At 38.5% G+C, this 18,010-nt stretch overlaps 1 protein-coding gene and 1 pseudogene across 4 annotated transcripts in view; both read right to left on the bottom strand.

Moving 5' to 3' along the window:
* RPS6KA5 (ribosomal protein S6 kinase A5) overlaps positions 1-18,010 on the bottom strand; it is a 78,258-nt gene that overhangs the window by 18,675 nt on the left and 41,573 nt on the right. For 2 of the 4 annotated variants that reach the window (XM_048306355.1, XM_048306358.1), the window contains exons 6-8: positions 13,318-13,401; positions 9,370-9,473; positions 587-737 (exon numbers count right to left, since the gene is read on the bottom strand). In XM_048306355.1, coding sequence (XP_048162312.1) covers positions 587-737; positions 9,370-9,473; positions 13,318-13,401 — 339 coding nt within the window. Of the gene's footprint in view, positions 1-586; positions 738-9,369; positions 9,474-13,317; positions 13,402-14,089; positions 14,218-18,010 lie in introns of all 4 variants that reach the window. The other 2 variants (XM_048306356.1, XM_048306357.1) reach the window with 2 other exon arrangements.
* Positions 10,288-13,270, bottom strand: LOC125327983 (annotated as a pseudogene).

The raw sequence follows: 18,010 nt of genomic DNA, 5'->3' as shown, positions 1-18,010 counted from the left end.
TTCAGAAGCACCATAAATACATAATTTTTTTTTTCAAAGAAAGCACACAATTTTAGCTACAGTGGATGGAACACTACAGATATTGCACACAAATTCAGTCTTCATCACAGTTTGAAAGCAAATGTTAATACACTGAAATCTGAATAGAATTAAAATTAACTAAACAAGACTAAAGATTTAATTAGGCCAAGGAAAATAGAGTGAATTTTATCAACATTCAAATTTTACTAGTAATGCTAGTGGCAATCTTTAAAAAAATCCTCTCAAAAAAAACCCAGCAGACAACACAACACAATTTCAGTGTTTTGCATTAAACCTTCTGATTTAAGCAGTGTGTCTTCTGGCTTCTTCAAGTAACTGTTAGATGCAGACAATATATTAAAAACCTAGCACGCCCTTCTAATACACACAAAATCCATACACATAAGCACATGGATATTCTTACTAACTTCAGTGCCATTATTCATGCAATTAACATGTCTCTAAGCAGTTCTGTTAACAAAGTAACAGAATTTCCTTCGACTTAGATTTCACAGGCACTCATGCAGAGTAAGTGGGATCTGGTGAGTTTTGTTGTTTGCTTTACCTGGAAAAAGGGATGCTGTTTGATTTCATCAGCATCAGTGGGACCACAACCTAGCCTCTTCTTGGGGTCTTTCATTAAAAGCCGCTGAATTATATCCTTAGACAGAGCACTCATTTCTTGAGGATAAGGTGGCTCACTTTTTAATATTCTCCTTTAAAACAAACAAAATAACAATGTGGTAATTACTTAAAATGTTGAGAGTTAGAGATTTACCATACTAATGGAAGCATTAACATTTCACTTAAACTTCTATTGTACCCAAAAGCAGGAGTATGACAAATATGAAACCAACCTTTTTTTAAATAAAGGAAGGTTTAAGGAATTGTGGGCATGAAACACAACCTCTGGAGAGATACATTATGTAACTCAATCCACAAAAGGAGAACAATCCTCATTTCATGTACTGAGCTTACTATTTAAAAGAAATCTCATAGCTGCAACAGATAGCTCCACAAAGAAATCAACCTGATGCCTAACAGCAGTCAAACCAAAAATAATTCCAATATTAAAAAGTATTAGAAAATAAAGAAAAAAAAAATCCTGTATTTGAGCCATTGGAGGTTTGCCTGCACCCTCCATGTTGTGTGCAGCGCTCATGCCCTAGTCTCAAAAGAAGGCACTATAACTGGAAAAGTTTTAGAGAACAGTAATAGGACTAATCAGAAACATAGAATGTGTTTTATAGGACGTTTTATAAAAAGGCTAGGACTATCCAGCTTACTGTAATGATGATTCAAGGGAGCCGCGCAGTGTTCCTCTCAAAACAAAGTAAAGAAAGTAAACAGAGACCACACCATCTTTTTCAATACAAGAACTAGAAACCATCAAGTTGTGCCAGTGGAAGTCAAAACTTTGGAAGCCTAAGCAGAATCACATTTCAATACCTATCTTTTACATCTGTAGTTCCCACAGTTCTGTATAAAGAGGTAGGCAAGTTTTCCTTCAGCTACTCCAAATCTAAATGCTGAAGCTAAGGACTCTAAAGGAAAGTAACATAGCCAAAGACATGTGAACAGGTTTAAAACAGAGACACAAAAAACTTTTTAGCATACAGAATCACGAAGAGTTGTGGTTGGAATGGATCCCTGGAGGTCAGCTGGTCCAACTCCCTCAGCTTAAACAGTTACCTAGAGCCAGTTGTTCACCACCATGTCTAGAAACCTTTTGAGTACCTCCACGGAGAGAGACTTCACCACCTCCTTTGGGCAGCCTGTGTCAGTACTCAGTCACATTCACAGTAAAAAAGTGTTTCCTGATGCTCAGAGGGAACCTCCTGTGTTTCAATTTGTGCTCCCTAGCTCTGGTCCTGTTACTATATATCACTGAAAAGAGCCTGGTTCCCTCTTATTTGTACACTTTCTTCAGGCATTTATGAACATTGATGAGGTCTCCCTGAGCCTTCCCTTCTCCAGGCAGAAGAGCACCACCCTTCTCAGCCTTTCCTCACATTCTTGGCAGCCCTTTGCTGGACTCTCTCCAATATATCACTCTCATGCACTGGAGAGACCAGAAGTGGAATTGAGTACTCCAGGTGTGGCCTCACCAGTGCTGAGTAGAGTGGAAGGATCATATCCCTCAACCTGACCATACTTTGTGTAAAGCAGCCCAGGATACCATTTGCTGCCTTTGCCACAAGGGCATATTGCTGCCTCATGTACAGCTTGGTGTCTATACAGCCTGATGCATACTCTCACTGTGGTGACTTCATAGAAGGACTTACAATGCCTCCACTAAACACAGACTGAAAGATTCTGAAGCCATGAGAGGCTGAGGCTCAAATGACAAGAGTTCATGGCAATACTAAAATCTCAACTATTACATGTTTCTGCCAGAGCTTAAGTTGATCACTGCAGGACATTCCTAAATTTTGTTGAAAGTTACGCATGACATATCCTTTAGAGTCAGTTATCCCATGAGAAAATTTTTATCTTGAAATCTCTAGCTTCTTGGATTAGTCCAAAAATAGATGCAAACAGATTGCTTCCTAAATAGTCCTGTTCTGGCAATGTGGAAGGACAGAACCAAGTTCAAAATGCACATATCTCAGGGTAGCTTCTACTGACGCAGTATCCAATTTCAAGCAAACAAAAAGACAAAGCAAGCTAACCTCTTGGTTTAAGTAACGCTGAAAGGAGTTAGAAAAATACACTCTGAGTTTTAAGATGGTGTAGAGGTCCAGGATTGTTTTTTTAAATGACATATGGATGATCTGCCAGTAAGGGTCTAAATCACAGCCATTCTGCTAGCAGAAGTAACAGCAACCATAAGACCTCTCTTCAACTTCTGGACACATTTCACTTTATAGAAAAGGAGAAGAAAGCAGAATCTTATCAAATGATTTTTCAATTAGGGATGTTAATACCAAATTTAAACATCACTAAACAAGAGTATTCTTACACTGTAGGAGGGATGGAGAAGTAAAGATTCAGTCTCTTCAGAAATCACCCAGTCTCAGAAAGGGGAAGCAGGTAAGGAAGTAAGAAAACCTTCCTGTTCTAGAGACAGAAGACAGGACACCTTGATAGAAAAACTACTTTATTTACAGGAGGACCAATGAAATCTACAGTGTTTTCATAGCTTGAAAATCACTGTGGTTAGAGAAGTCTGAAAAAGCTTCTTTATCAACCTTTCTGATGAAAGAATCCGAAAGGTAAGTAGCAAAGATCCTGGAAAGCAGCAGGTTGTCTTTGGGCTCTCAGAAGGGGGAAAAGCCCCTCCAGTCAGTATTTTTTTGAAATTGATTTCTAAAGCAATGAGATTGAAACTCTGGGATGTCCTTAGAAATCAAAAGGGAAATTCTAGAGCAAGTTCTCTTCCACACACTCTAGGAACCTCCTAAACTGTTTTCCTCTTTGCTGTACTGTATTTCCAGAAGACATCCAGTAAGTTTTGTACTGAGAAGTATCTTCCATCTGTTGACCCTCCATGACCCAACCCACTGCAGGAAAGGCAGCATTTTGCCATGCTCCATTACAAGGAGACTCCTGTAAGTTGTATTTATAAATGCCAGTGGCTTTAATTCAGAAATACTTTTGAGGTTGACTGATACTAGAAAACACTGATGATGCTCTGGATTGGTTCACAGAACCATATTACAGAGGCAGTGAAGAATGAAGCTACCTTCTTTAGAAGTTCCAGGAACTACATAAAATTATCATGAAGTATGTGAAGCTGCATACACATAAATTAGGATTGAAATCAAGCTGCCAGAAAAGAAAGACCAGATTGGATCAACATGTGAGAGAGCAGATATTTGTGGAGCAGCTTGATCAAGTAAAGAGAGCCCAGTTTCACTAGTTCAACATTACTGAAGGGCTGTATCGACAGTTAAGTCACTCAAGGCTCTAACAGTAGCCCATACAGTGTTCAGAGGAAGGAAGCTCGCATGTATCAACATCGTTTTTGGGATGCGTGTGCTTCTGTAAAGAAGCTATGGCCTTTAGCATTAATGACCCTTTTCTCAATCACCACCATTCTTTTGTACGTTTCATGTTTTTATGGGGTTGTCCACATTGTTCATGGAAGTGATCCAGTAACAGTGACAGAAGCAAGCAGGAAGAATTAAGTATCCCAAGTGGCAATTGGGAAAGCTGAAGGAATACTCTGCTGTATTTATTGCCTTTCCTGGCCTGGTATAAGCCCTCTGAGCTGCAGCAAGCTGAGATTACCCTGCTGATGAGAGAACTCTGGCTGTACTGAACACTCAAAGAAACCACCCCTTGCATAGGTCAAAAAGTTTAACACTTTGAAGTCATGAATCATTTCCATCTTACCCTTCTCTATGGCAGACTACGCAGAACTAGGAGTAACCCCACTGGTATTGTTTTTCAGGAACTTGAGCTCTGATGAGTTTTCCCCATAAATACTGCAGACCAAGAACATACATGATAATGCAAAGGACACACTAATGGATGATAAGGAAGAAAAGGAGGTGCTTAATCTAATTCTACAGTACCCTGAGAATTGTGTGCCTTGTGGTGATGTATGAGGATAGTCTATTCCCTGATCCTCTGCTTTATGCCCAAAAATGGGTGCTGTATCTTTAAGGTGGGTGCAGAGGAGGAGGGAGCCTTGGGCTCTTCAGGGTTTTTTTTCAAAGCCTCACTCCCCCAGGTGTCCAGGGTGCCTCGGGGTCTGTTTATTTTGCTCGGCTACCTTGATTTTTCTGTTAGCCCAGGCAAGAAGTTTTTTCCCTTTCCCTGGCCTTGGACAAGCTGCAGCAGCAATCCTTTGGCAACTTTTCCAAGGTAAACTGGACAGTTAGTTTAATTCTGAGACCAGAGATAACAGGACCTGCAGGACAGGAGTCAGTCAGGACCAGCAGGAGTAGAGGGGCCACTCTGTCTCAGCCCCAGACCTCAGAAAACCTGAGCCAGTGAGAGAAAGCACACCAACCCCACCCTTTTCATCTGCTGTGAAGAGGGGACCAATGTCAGAGAGTCAGGTTCCCACCTGTTTGCCCAAACTGTTGTTTGAATCTCCTGGTTTTTAGGTGGTTTTTTTTTCCCTGAGAGAGGAGCTGCTATCTTCTACCAGTAGGTAGGTAGGTGGCGAGCCGGTGGTTTGTTTTTTTTTTTCCCTGGCATTTTGGGCTTTTTGTTCTAGTGTGTGTGGGGGGGTGAGGTCTGACAGTTTAATATCTAGCATTTATTTACTTTTTTCCCATTGGGCATTCCGTTTTGTCAATAAACAGTTGAGGTGGTTTTTTCTCACTTTCATCCACTAGTATTCATTTCCTATTGGCTGAAAGGGATCGTTGGAACCGTTTTTAAAGGAGGTGACTCATTCCAGAGTGTTTTCTCCTGAACTGAGGCATTGTGTTACAAGCATCATCAAAAAGATACATGTCTCTGCATGTACAGGGAATAAGAGAAAGCAACCCCAGGCTGTAACCTTGTTAAAGGGCAAATGGACAAGACTTCCAAAGCAGAGTTTTCACCTTCATATTTGAGAACGATCCTGTCACCTCAGAACAAGTCATGCTAAACTCCTTGTTCTTTTATTCCAATTTGGAGCAGTCAGATACGTATGTGTATCCCTGGTCCTAGGCAAGTCAGAAATTTTGCTACAATACTTAAAGCTTTCTTAAAACCATCTGTTTTACTGAACGGTTGAATGGATCTATAGGCAGAGTGACTGGTGCACTCTGATGTGCATGTAAACCTACAAATGCTGTACATTATAGATAGGCAGCTATAAGCTCTAGGAAAAAATACCAGAAGACACCATGCAAATTAGAAGTCGGATTTAATGACTGTTCCATCTTTTAAAAGCTCTTTTAATCACTAGAGTTCTCACAGGCACAGATTAAAGAAGGAAATCAATAAAGAAGGGCATCCCAGTATACAGCTGCTATGCATCTTGCCAACAGCTCTATGAAGAAAAGGTTTCTTGCAGGATCATAGATGAATCTAACAGATCGTCAAATTTCAGCTGTCCTCCATGAAGTTTAAATAAAGTCTAACCAACTACATCGAACAAAGACCCCAGGCTGCTACTGGCGTTAGTATGCCAATACGGCATCATATACTTCTAGAGATTATTTTATAGATCTATAGGTGTATACAAATGAAAAAAAAAAAATAGGTTTCTATCTATTCATAATCCCAAAACTGGTAAGATTTTCTAGGCTGCTGCGCAGCTGCAAACTAATACTCCAAAACGTTCCTGCTCATTTTAAGTCCTATACATGACAGGACCCTCAAAAGTCAGCCCCCTAAAATGGATTTGTCTGTCTTTCAATTCAGCACTACAAATTACTCCTAGTCAAACTGAAAATACTGGGTGTGTAATCAATCCCAGCCCTTGCCTATGCTTTTGCAGGATGAGTCTTATCCCTGGCTCTGCAGCAATATAAGCTCAGAATTCTCAAAAATCAAAGGAAGATTTGGGAACAAGGGAAAAGAAAGGGGAGAGGGTGCACTAGAAAAGGAGAGATATTGGAGTAGCTATGTGAATTTTTTTTTAAATTTAATAGTTTAATAACCCGTAATACCAAGCATGTGAACAAAGAGTCTTCAGAGACAGAGATGTAAGATAAAGTATACACTTACTTCAGTTGCATTTTCCATGAAAGAGAAGTCCACAGTGTTGCCAAAAAGATTATGATAAAAGAACAACCCAATTTCTCATCAGAAAGAGAAAAAAAAAATAGAAACTACACATTATTTCTGACATAAAAACTGAACTCTCCATTAGAGAGGTATTTTAGAATAAAGTTTCATGCTTAGATTTAACACCAGACAGCCATTGTGCCACACAAAGGAGTAATATTATCTAAAAATATCAAAGGTTACTTCCTACCTAGGTGAAATTAAAAAAGGACCTGAATCCATTTAGAAGACTTTTTTTCCCTAAACTCAGAAAAATAAAAGGCCATGGAAACCATGCTTTCAAGAGCTTGTGAGCAAGTAAAAAACTGAATTCTCTAAGTCTGCTGCAATTGGCAAGTTAAAGCATATTTAGGTTAACCAATATAATTTCTGGTTAGAACAACTTTGCTATCAAGATAGAAATTTGTACCGACTCATATCTCTGTACCAGTGCCAGTAACTTCATGATCAGTGGCAGCTCTCAATAGCTGGTTTCTGTTCTGCCTGCTTTACGCTATCCTCAGGGAAAGCTCCAAACACACTCCTGTTGCTCTCAAAGGCATGCAGCAGTCACCATTCCCCAAAAGGTCCCACACAACTCAGTGCAGCAGCCAGGGCAGCAGCACTGTTCTCATATGCTCTTCAAAGGAGCATAACATTCATGACAAACTGCAAGCACACAAAACTGAAGTCATCCAACACAGAAATTGCTATCAATGGAAAGGGTTCAGAAACCAGTGGGTCTTAGGAGTATAGAAGTAACACAAGACAGATGAAATCAAGTCAGAAATGCAGTAATATAGCTGGAAATAAAAAGATCTCAACTGTAAACCAGAGGGTTATCAGTTGAAAGTGACAAAAGAGGAGAAGGAATTAGATCTATCGGACCAGCACTGGCATCAACAAGAGGAACCCAAGAAAAAGGAAGAAGTATTTTTTTGTTCAGATGGTAAATTCTTCCTTCCTCTAAACAAGAGCCTCTTGAAACATCAACAAGAATAAATTGTCTGTATGTAAGATAGAACAACACAAGCTGAGTTAAGAAAAGGCTTTTTCAGGAAACGGGAAGACTGGGCAACATCTTTAATATAGGAAACTGTAAGAATTTAACTTCTAAATTTATCAAAATAAAAGCTGAAATACTACAGGACTGCTGTCTATAAATGTGTAGCATAAACACCCACCAGAACAAAAACAGACTGAGCAGCAACACAGTAAACTTGCCACAACTAAAGATCAGAAAATAAGTTATTAGGTGTCAGAGGACAGATGTTAACAACCTTGCAGTTACTCAAATTATCAGAAATATTATTATCTGAAAGAGCACATAAGGGCCTACCAAGTCAAGTCCTGTAGAATACATAACTAAAAAGTTTCCCAGTTTTTGGGAAACTATACCTGTAAAATTCAGTTCAAAGTTCTCTCTAAAAAAAAACCTGTTACTCCTTCAGAGTCCCATCTAGTAAATCTTGGAAATCAAAATTACCAAATTCAGCCATGGCATAAGCAACTAGTCAACCAAACTCCTAACCTTAAATAGGTGAGAAAGAGATAACTGAAGTTTTAACTGCAATATAATGACCAAGATGGTGAAGTCCCGAATTTTGTTTTGTTAATGGACTCGCCTCTCCCCTGTATTTTTTCTAGTGACCCTCCAAGTTTCCTGCTCTGGTAGAGAAGTAAAAACCAATACACAGGCCTCCATTTGCCAAGAAACTGCCTGAATTTATAGCGTAAGTGAAATAAATTATCTAAATAACTGAGGTATGTTCTATCATCCATTACACCCTTAAATATCAAGTGATTTTAGGTGAGGGTTAGAAGCATGACAATACCTTCCAATAGAAGCAAGACTATTCTTACTTTGGGGACTGGACTTACAAGCTCATTTTGACAGCAGTTAGTAATTTGAGCAATTGAAGACCTCAACTTCTGTTCCAAAAGAAATCCAGTAAAAGGAAATGTTTGTTTTGGGAGAGATTTCAGTTATGTGTTTTGGGGAAGCTTATTGGTTTGTCTTTTTAAAATGTTCCAGTGCTTTTACACAGGTACTGAAAACAAACCTTTAAAGTGTAGAGGTTACTGAACATAACAAAAAGTTTACGTGTAAAAGGTAAGAATGGTATAGGTTATTTCATTTCTGTAAGTATCATACTCATTTCTTCTCAGTTATGCAAGTGGGCCTCGCAAAGATCACTTTCTTTGTTTCATATTATACACTAATAAAATAAACATTATTTGTAACAAAAAGGTAGGAGTAGGGTACACTCTGACACTTTAAATCTGCAGTCTGCCAGAGTGACCTAGCAAGAGCTGATTTAAAAAATACCTCTAGCTAAAGATATCTCTAATGTATTAAGATTTTGAATGTGATAATTCTATTTACATACAATTTGATATTTCATTTGAATTCTTCTTCAACGGTAACCATGCAACAGGTAAGTATCTACAAAGCTATGGTTCCACTGTAGTTTAAACAAAACAGGTTTTTTGTAAAAGTTGGTTCTATTAGCTAATAAAACCTATCTACTTTCAGATGTCATTCTATTAAACAGAACTGGAGCACATAAAATGTTACCATGGCAGCACTTTCTTCCTAAATTTTAAATTAACAAACTCTCATAAAACATATATTACACTATAAGGATCATCTGTTAGCAAGCACATATACTTCACTGCTTTGAATCTTACCTAGAAATCTCTGCTTGGGAATTCTTCTCTCCGTCAACTGTAAATGGTGATGCTCCAGTTAATAATTCATACATAAGAACACCAACACTCCACCAATCAACAGCCTAGAGAACAACAATAATTATGTATGTTATGATACACTGAAGTAAAATTGTTAACAAAGGAAGGAACAAAACAATTCTCTTAGAAAGCAACTAGCAGAGGAAGAACCTACCTATCAATACAAAGGCAAAATGGGATACAATGAAGAATAAACAACTGTTGTACTGATTGAAGGTATTTCCTGTGATAAATTAATTTTATATTGAAATCTTTCCACTTAGCTTCTTCAACTTATTTCTCAATCTGAACTCTTTACACTGACTACTCAAGCTCCTTTTGTTTTCCTGCCAGAATTAATTTTTATTTTTACCATTGCCATGTGATATGAATTCTAATACGCACTCAAAATAAGAGGAACCTAAGGCTTGCTAAGAAGTAGTGGAACTTGAACTTTCACGAGATTGAGAATGAAATTAAAGAATGTTCAAAAAGCACAGTTTAAGATCACAGGCCACAGTTAATCCAGGCACCTAAAAATGCTACGGAATCATAGAATAGTTTGGATTGGAAGGGACCTTAAATACCATCTTGTTCCAACTTCCTGCAATGGACAAGGACACCTTCCATTAAATCTGGTTGCTCAGAGCCCCGTTCAATCCAGCCTTGAACATTTTCAGGTACGGAGCATTCACAACTTCTCTGAGCAACCTGTTCCAGTACCTCATCAGCCTCACAGTAAAGAATTTCATCCTAATATCTAATCTAAATATCTCCTCTTTCAGTTTAAAGCCATTCCCCCTTGTCCTGTCACTACATGCCCTTGTAAAAAGTCTCTCTCCATCTTGTAGGCTCCTTTCAGGTACTGGAAAGTTGCAATTAGGCCTTCTCCAGGCTGAACAATTCCAATTGTCTCAGCCTTTCCTTATAGGTGAGGATCCCTCTCATCACTTTGGTGCCCCTTCTCTGGACTTGCTTCAACAGGTCCATGTCCTTCCTGTGCAGAGAACTCCAGAGCTGGATGCAGCACTCCAGCTGGGGTCTCAACAGAACAGAGCAGAGGGGCAGAATCCCCTCCCTCACCCTGCTGACCACGCTGCTTTGGATGCAGCCCAGGACACGTTTGCCTCTCTGGGCTGTGAGTGCACATGGCTGGGTCATGTCCAGCCTCTCATTCACCAGCACCCCCAGGTCCTTCTCAGCAGGGCTGCTCTGATCTGTTCATCCCCAGCCTGCGTTGATATCAGGGATTGCCCTCACCCAGGTGCAGCACCTTGCACTAGGTCTTGTTAAAACTCCTAAGATTTGCATGGCCTCTTCTTGAGCTTATCCAGGTCCCTCTAGATGGCATTCAATTTTTGGTTGTTGTCAACAACAACAACTTTTTAATGTTTAATTATCTGGACCACTATTTGTCTATTTAGGATCCTGAAATTTTTCACTTAGGTAGTATCTGCTTCTGTCAGATATTCCGAACCAGAGAGATTTTTAAGGAACCTGCTTAAAAGCACAGTTCTTTCCTGTTATTAAACCTGTGACATTTCCAACCTTGAACACAGTTTCAGCCAGTTCATGTTTCACCTCTTTGCTGGTTCACTCAGGCAGAGCTTTCAGAAAAAACCATGTCTCCAACATGCTACTGTTGCAATGGATCATGGGTAAAACAGTGGTTTTGTTTGCTAAAGAACTTTACTAAGGATCTAGCATGAGCCTTGTTACTCCCACTTTGACAGTTTACTGCATTTTGGTTCCTGCTACTTCCCCTGCTATCCATTTTGCATGTGCAGCTCCAGATGGCACAGGCACTGTTCAATCATGGTCATCCAGTGCCACCACTGCACCTCATGGGCCTTAGAGAGATGGACTGTGGTAACACATGGGATATTTGGCTTCTCATATACTCATCATATTATTCATATCTCTCATAACTTAAAAAATATTTCTCTCTTTCAAAAGGAAGGATGCTACTATGAATAATAAAGGAAGCAGTTTAGTCCTTTCAATGAAATTAATTACAGGTGTTTGACCTTCTCAGGTTCACAGCCATGAAATCTGAAAATCAATGAAACTTCTGCTTTACTTGTGTTGGCAATATTAACACAATACAGGAAGACAGCTAGTGAAATCATGACAATCACCACATATTTTATTTGGTTTTGCTTCAAAATATACAGAATCTGATTTCTGATATATTCAGCCAAGAGTGTCTAGAACTCGCTGAAGAAGTCTCTGCACTGTTACTAATTATCTTTACAAATACATAATTCTCAGAGAAAATCCCAAAGAATTTCTTCTTGGCATGTGTTTTTCCAAAAGAAAAGGAGGATTTGCAGAATCAGAAATCAAACTTTAAAAAAATAAATACTGAAATACTAGAGCAAGTCCTTAAGACAAACACTGCAATCATCTAGAAGAGATTACAGATGATAAATACTGACTAATGAGAGCACAGCATACTAAAGCAATCTTGTTTTCTCTTTTTGTAAGGTCTTTGAGTTGCTAGATATGCAGTAAGTATAAAATACACTAAAAACCTTCTAAAATGACAATACATGACACTGCCAATGCTAAGGTAGTGAGCGTGTGGTGTAAACAACTAACATCACACACATAACTGCAAAATCACCCCTATCGATCAGCTAACATTCACCATCAAACTGTGAAGCTATTCGTTATAAAACACCGTATGACTCTGCACAACATCTGATGGAAGTATCAGAGAGAACCAAAGGTAACAGAAGAGAGATTCCTCTTCAAGTCAGCAACAAGACTGAATTTGTAAGCTTTGAGAAGCCAGAATCATAATTCAACATGACTGAGAAATCTGAGAGATGCTCTGGAGGTGGAATGACTAAATTAAGAGAGTGCAGGAAGAAGCTTCAATACGCAAGTTTAAATTCCATTTTTAATAGCAACTGGGCGATCAGTATAGTAGAAAAAGACGAAGAGGTTATAGTGGAATTCAAGGTAGATGTGAAACAATGACTCAATGAAAAGACAAAGCACACTTTATTTTATGTGTAGTAGAAGAATCAGGGAGGTCATTCTGCTATACTTCAAACTGCCAAATCCCAGCTGTGCCCACTACAATGCTCCCTAACTGAAGGTAAACTCAGACCAAAAGAGACACAGAATGCATAGAGAAGAAAAAGAAAGAACTTTCTCGGGCAAAAGTCAGACTTTTCCAGTTCTTAGACCAGAACCACAATCAACTACATTCCATGATCCACAACAGAAAGACAAGTCAACTCAGTCTACAGCAAAAAACCACATAGATTCAATATTCTCCAAAACTACCAAGTATAGTGAGCAATCAGATTAAATTATCTAGGAATATTGTAGAATTATTTTGGAGAATAGGGGTTTTTGTTTGTTTTAAAAATAATCTGTTAATTGTTGTTGTCTTGATCTTGTCTATCAATTACTGACACTTTACTGCGTAATAAAACTTGAGTCGCAAGCCAAACAATTAATTTTTACAATATGAGAACACTTTTAACATTAATAACTCATCCCATACCTCAGTAAGTATAACAGATTTCTCTGATGTCCAATTTAACATGTATATCAGAATTAGCCACAAACCAGTCACTTTCCACTCTGAACTAGTTTTTCATGCAAAGGCAAATAAGTGTCAACTAAGTTTATTGTCCCACAGCATGTTTAGAACAAATTTTGAACAGAACAAAAATAAGCCTCAATACCTTTATAAACATGCCCTTTACCTCAGATCAGAAAAGGAAAATACATCAACAGACAACTGAATACACAGGAAATAATCTATTTTAGGACAACCTAAAACAACACATACTTAAATAAGACAACATCATATTTTACAAAAACCACCCAAACTGAGCAACATGTTGACTGAAGAATTAGTTTATTTTCAGTAATAAACTCAGAACATACCTTATCATGTCCTGTGTCTCCCCCTCTTACAATATCTGGAGCCATATATTCTATTGTTCCACAGAAGGAATATGCTCTCTCGTTCTAGAAAAAAAAGTAAAATTTACATCAAACAACTATATTATACAAATGATATGGGACAGATATGGCTAACAGTTCCGAAATGCTGGCAGCAATTCTTCTCCAAATAGCTCAGAACTGCTAGCTAAATAATATTCCATCATATGTAGAGATGTATCACATAATGCTACAGAATATTTAGTCTTCTATGAAAAAATAAAATGTCATAAGTCTGTGTTGCAATCTAAGATAAACACACAAAAATTAATCTACTAGTATTTAAAAAAAACTCTCCCGTAAGTCTAAAATGATTTATACATTTCAGAATTACACAAGATTCCCCAAGTAACATAGATATACATTCTGAAGGCTGCAATACCAGTGCTCTAGATAACAAATGAAACTTTTCATTAAAAAGGGAATTTCTTTGTAAGATGTACAATTTGACTAAATTGGATACAAGATCCTTTGGGTTCCCCATATTTAGGAATTTGTTATGACCTCTAGAAAAGTTGTTTTCTTTCACAACAAACACATATATAAAAAACAACATTATCTCAAGAAGAGACTTGGAGAGAGACAAGACAGAAAGGGAAAGGCAGACAGTGTTGTAAATTCAATTTTATTCTATGCACTGAATTATTCTCTTGACTATGTTCAAAACTAAGCTGCTTTCACAGGCATGTATAATTGTTCCCTGGTAGCGATTTACCTTTGAGGTCAACATGAGGTCATGCTGTACCTTGCTAATGACGAAAGCACATGTGTTTGGGCCATGCAACATTGTTCCTCCCTTATCCTTCATGCTTCTAGCATTTTGGGGAGAGATCCTGATAGGTCCTTTAAAGAAGAGTGTTCAAAAAAGCAAATATTTCAAAAGTCAGGTTTTACATTTGTAGATTCAGATTTGGAGTTTAAAACAGGTGCTATATAAGAGACTACACTAATGAGAAGAAGCTTCTAAAAGTAGAAATAGTGCTCTGTGCTACCCTAAGGCATAAAAGTTAAACAGTCCAGCAGCATATTATTAAACTGTATTTCTTAAAATACATATACTGTGACTGGTTTTTTGGGATGAAATTCTGAGTTCAAAATAGTTATAAGGCCTCATTTTGTTCAAATATTAACTTGAAATATTAACTTCTGAGACAAAACCATATAATAATGAACTTTTCATGTTTCCACTTTCTTTTGACACAACTATTGTTTCTCTCTGATAATCTTTTCCAGAACCTGTTATCCTAAGGAATATAATGTGATAAAAAGCATAAACAAAGAAAAATTATCAGAAATCCCTAGCCCTCCATCAGCCAGTCTAAACCTACTCAATATCTCTGTTCTTTTTTCCTTCAGCTGGGAGGGAGGGAGGAAGAATGGGGAAAAGGAAGGGGAGTGGAAAACGCAGAAAGAAACTGTTCTTCACTCGCTACCTCTCCAAAGAGTAAAGATAATGCAGCCAAAGTGAGATATCAAGACGACTGTCTGAAAGCAAAGCACTCTGACTCCACCACAGATTAACACAGACTTGCCTTCATAAGATACTGTAGAAAGTCCTGACTTCAAAACAGTTGAAGTCATAAAATCCAGATACTTCTTTGTTAGAAACCTCTGTTTATGTTGTGGTTTATTAAGTTACAGGCTTCATCAATTACATCTAGCTGTTACTTAAAAAACACAGGTTTTGCAGTGTGAAATTTCACTAGGAACACTTCAGTAAATTTGCCACTGTTAAATATGCCTCTTACAGGAAGTCATTAATAGTTTCCTCTGTTATGCACTACACGTGGGTTTAAAACCATTTTCAAAGAATGTTATCTCCAATAACAGTTTTATTTTCTGTCATTTTCTGGTCTCTTGGGTACCTGAGAGACAAGGATATAGTGGACAGAGTCCAGCAAAAAGAACCATAAATATGATTTAGGGAACCTTTGAGGAAAGGCTGAGAAAGCTGAGACTGTTTCACCTGAAGAGGTGAACCTGAAAGCTCAGGGAGATCTCATCAAAGTACAAAAACGCCTGAAGGAAGTATGCAAAGAAGAGGGAGCAAGGCTCTTTTCAATGGTGCCTAGAGACAAGACCAGAGGAGGAAACACTTTTTTACTGTGAGGGAGACTGAGTGCTGGCACAGGCTGGCCATGAAGGTTGTGGAGTATCCCTCCTTGTAGATATTCAAAAGGCTTCCTGTGGGCAACCAGCTCTAGGTGACTGTATTTGTGCGGGGGGTTGGGCAAGATGACTTCCAGCAACCCCTTCCACTCTGTGATTCTGTCACAAAATGTCACTGAAAGCTGTATTTCAACATTCATTTGTGAAACCACAACCAAATCCTATTTTGTACCCCCTCCACATTTACATTTCAGCATAATTTCTGAATGTTTATGCAATAACATATCTTTTAGTAAAGGTAAACAAAGTGGCTACTCAAACCAGTTAGCTGCTTAAGAGAGCAACAACTTGTCTTGAAGCCACAGAGAATTTTGTTACGAGTTCTTGAATAGTGATAGATACATTCACATGGACAGCCAGGCAGTTCATTTTGTTAAGCCATCTTGCTATTAAATTAGAAAACCACGTTATATTTCCCTATTATTTTACCTTCGAGATGAACAACACACTGACACAGGGGCTGTCCCAGTATATATTACCAGACTGTTTCTAATAAATACTGTAGTACTACCCACAGGGTAGATATATAAATTTCCCCACACCAGCTACAGCAATATTAAAAAAGATGGTGTACTGCATTGCTTCCTAGTTCCCTGCTATCATTCTGACTGATCTAAGCAGCCTAGTGAATTGCAACTGCTTTAACTTGCCAGGGCAGTTTCAGTACATCTCCACATAACTTATTTTAACATCCCATTTTCATTTTCCTTCATCAAAAAAAAGAAAGGGCACCGGGCAGCTTTCATGCAGAGTGTTAGAACTCTGTGACATCCAAGAGATGTGTGATGCAGATTACCATTTGTCCTGGAAGACAGCACTTCACCAGAAAAACCCTACCTCAGAACAGTGTCTTCTTTGCTAAGACTACGTACCCCAACCTGGGCATCTTGACCACAATTACACCAATTGCAGAGATCAAAATACCTAACTCCAAAAATCAATCAAAAGTGCTGACAGAGGGTTGGCAATCTTGCACCACCATGTTCTTGATGATCTTGTGAAATCATCGCTTGGCTCTGCTTTATAACCAAGGAATGGTAGGCAGGCATTTGAAACTACCTGAAAATGTAGAAAGCACGTGTGTAAAGTTTTCTCCTCAGTGACAGAGAGGTCTTATGCCTTCAAAGTTGTCTAATGACCTCCTTCAACAAATACAAAAAAAGCACTTTAACAGCAACCAAAAAAAGCAAAAAGATCAAACTCTACTCTGCTGCAGACACTAATCACACTCACCACATTTACTGGAAAGGCTTGACTGATAGAGAAACAGTCACTACTGTCATAGAAGGATGTGTCCTTTAGAGCATCCATCCTAGCCTACAATAATACAGATTCAGTTTACTAACATGTGCAAAGGCAGCTCAGACAGTTGTTAAGTCTTGCAACTGCTCAACAGGTTGTAACAGTATGTGGGACAAGAAGTGTGATTCCAAAGCGAATCACAGGACTCAGATGAGACATCAAGACAGCAAAGGTATCACTCATGCTCAACATGCTCTTAAAAGGCTCACCTCTACTGGTCCAAACTGCCTTTTTGCAGCCAGCTCTTCAGAAAAAGGACTACTCCTCTATGTCTGATTTAAGAGGATACTGTGCTGGCAGGACGGTGTTAGTTTCCAGTGCCACAAAACTCACACAGCCCAGAAGCACTGTAAATGTCTGATTCAATGTCCTAATGCATCCAAAAAGGGCATGCAATCTGGGCAAAGAAATAGTGACAACAGATTCTGGATGGGTGTTTCCCAACACCTTGGAGGTGAAGGCCTTGCAATTCTTCTCAGAGAAGAGGACCTGATCCCAAGGAACTGTTATATAGTATAATAACTCCTTCAATAGGCAGAACATCATTAGTTCAGGGCCCCAACAAAATCAAATTAATTTCCCCATGGAAATAGAGACCTGTATAACTGAAAAGTGCATTTAGAGTATCTGGCTTAGAACACTCAGGCATATTCCAAGTACACTGTTCTGCACATGTGCACAAGACTGAGGAGAAGATCTATTTGCCATACATATACTGCTTTGGGGAAACGCTTCAGAGCTTGAGCAATTGTGATTTTAATTCCGAAGTGTAAATGCAGGTGTGGAAAGCACTCAAGTGTCTTAAGACAGTTACTATGCCATTTGAAGATGTATTATTTAACATTTAAATATACAGCCTTTGAAGTACTTCTTTAACTTGATGAGCTTCATCTAAATAACAACTGCCACCACTACTCCAACAGACACTTGAGTCATAAAACCTTATGGCTTATTTAATTTAGAAGTCTTTGTGCAAACATTATTTAGACAGAGGATTAGCCAGGTATTCACTGAACCCATTCTTTTCAGCATTCAAAATTAGGACCCACTTCTCCAACTACATGAAAGGTCATCTTTGAAACACGACAGACTGCTTTCTGTTTTCTGACTACTTACTGCGCAAATACTTTGTTCTTAACTGAGCTAGACTGCTACCTGGAACATC

Source organism: Corvus hawaiiensis, chromosome 6 (assembly GCF_020740725.1).
Source record: "Corvus hawaiiensis isolate bCorHaw1 chromosome 6, bCorHaw1.pri.cur, whole genome shotgun sequence".
In the NCBI taxonomy this organism is placed as follows: Eukaryota; Metazoa; Chordata; class Aves; order Passeriformes; family Corvidae; genus Corvus; species Corvus hawaiiensis.
Note: the sequence above shows the minus strand (reverse complement) of the source record. Positions and strands in the feature narration are given on the sequence as shown.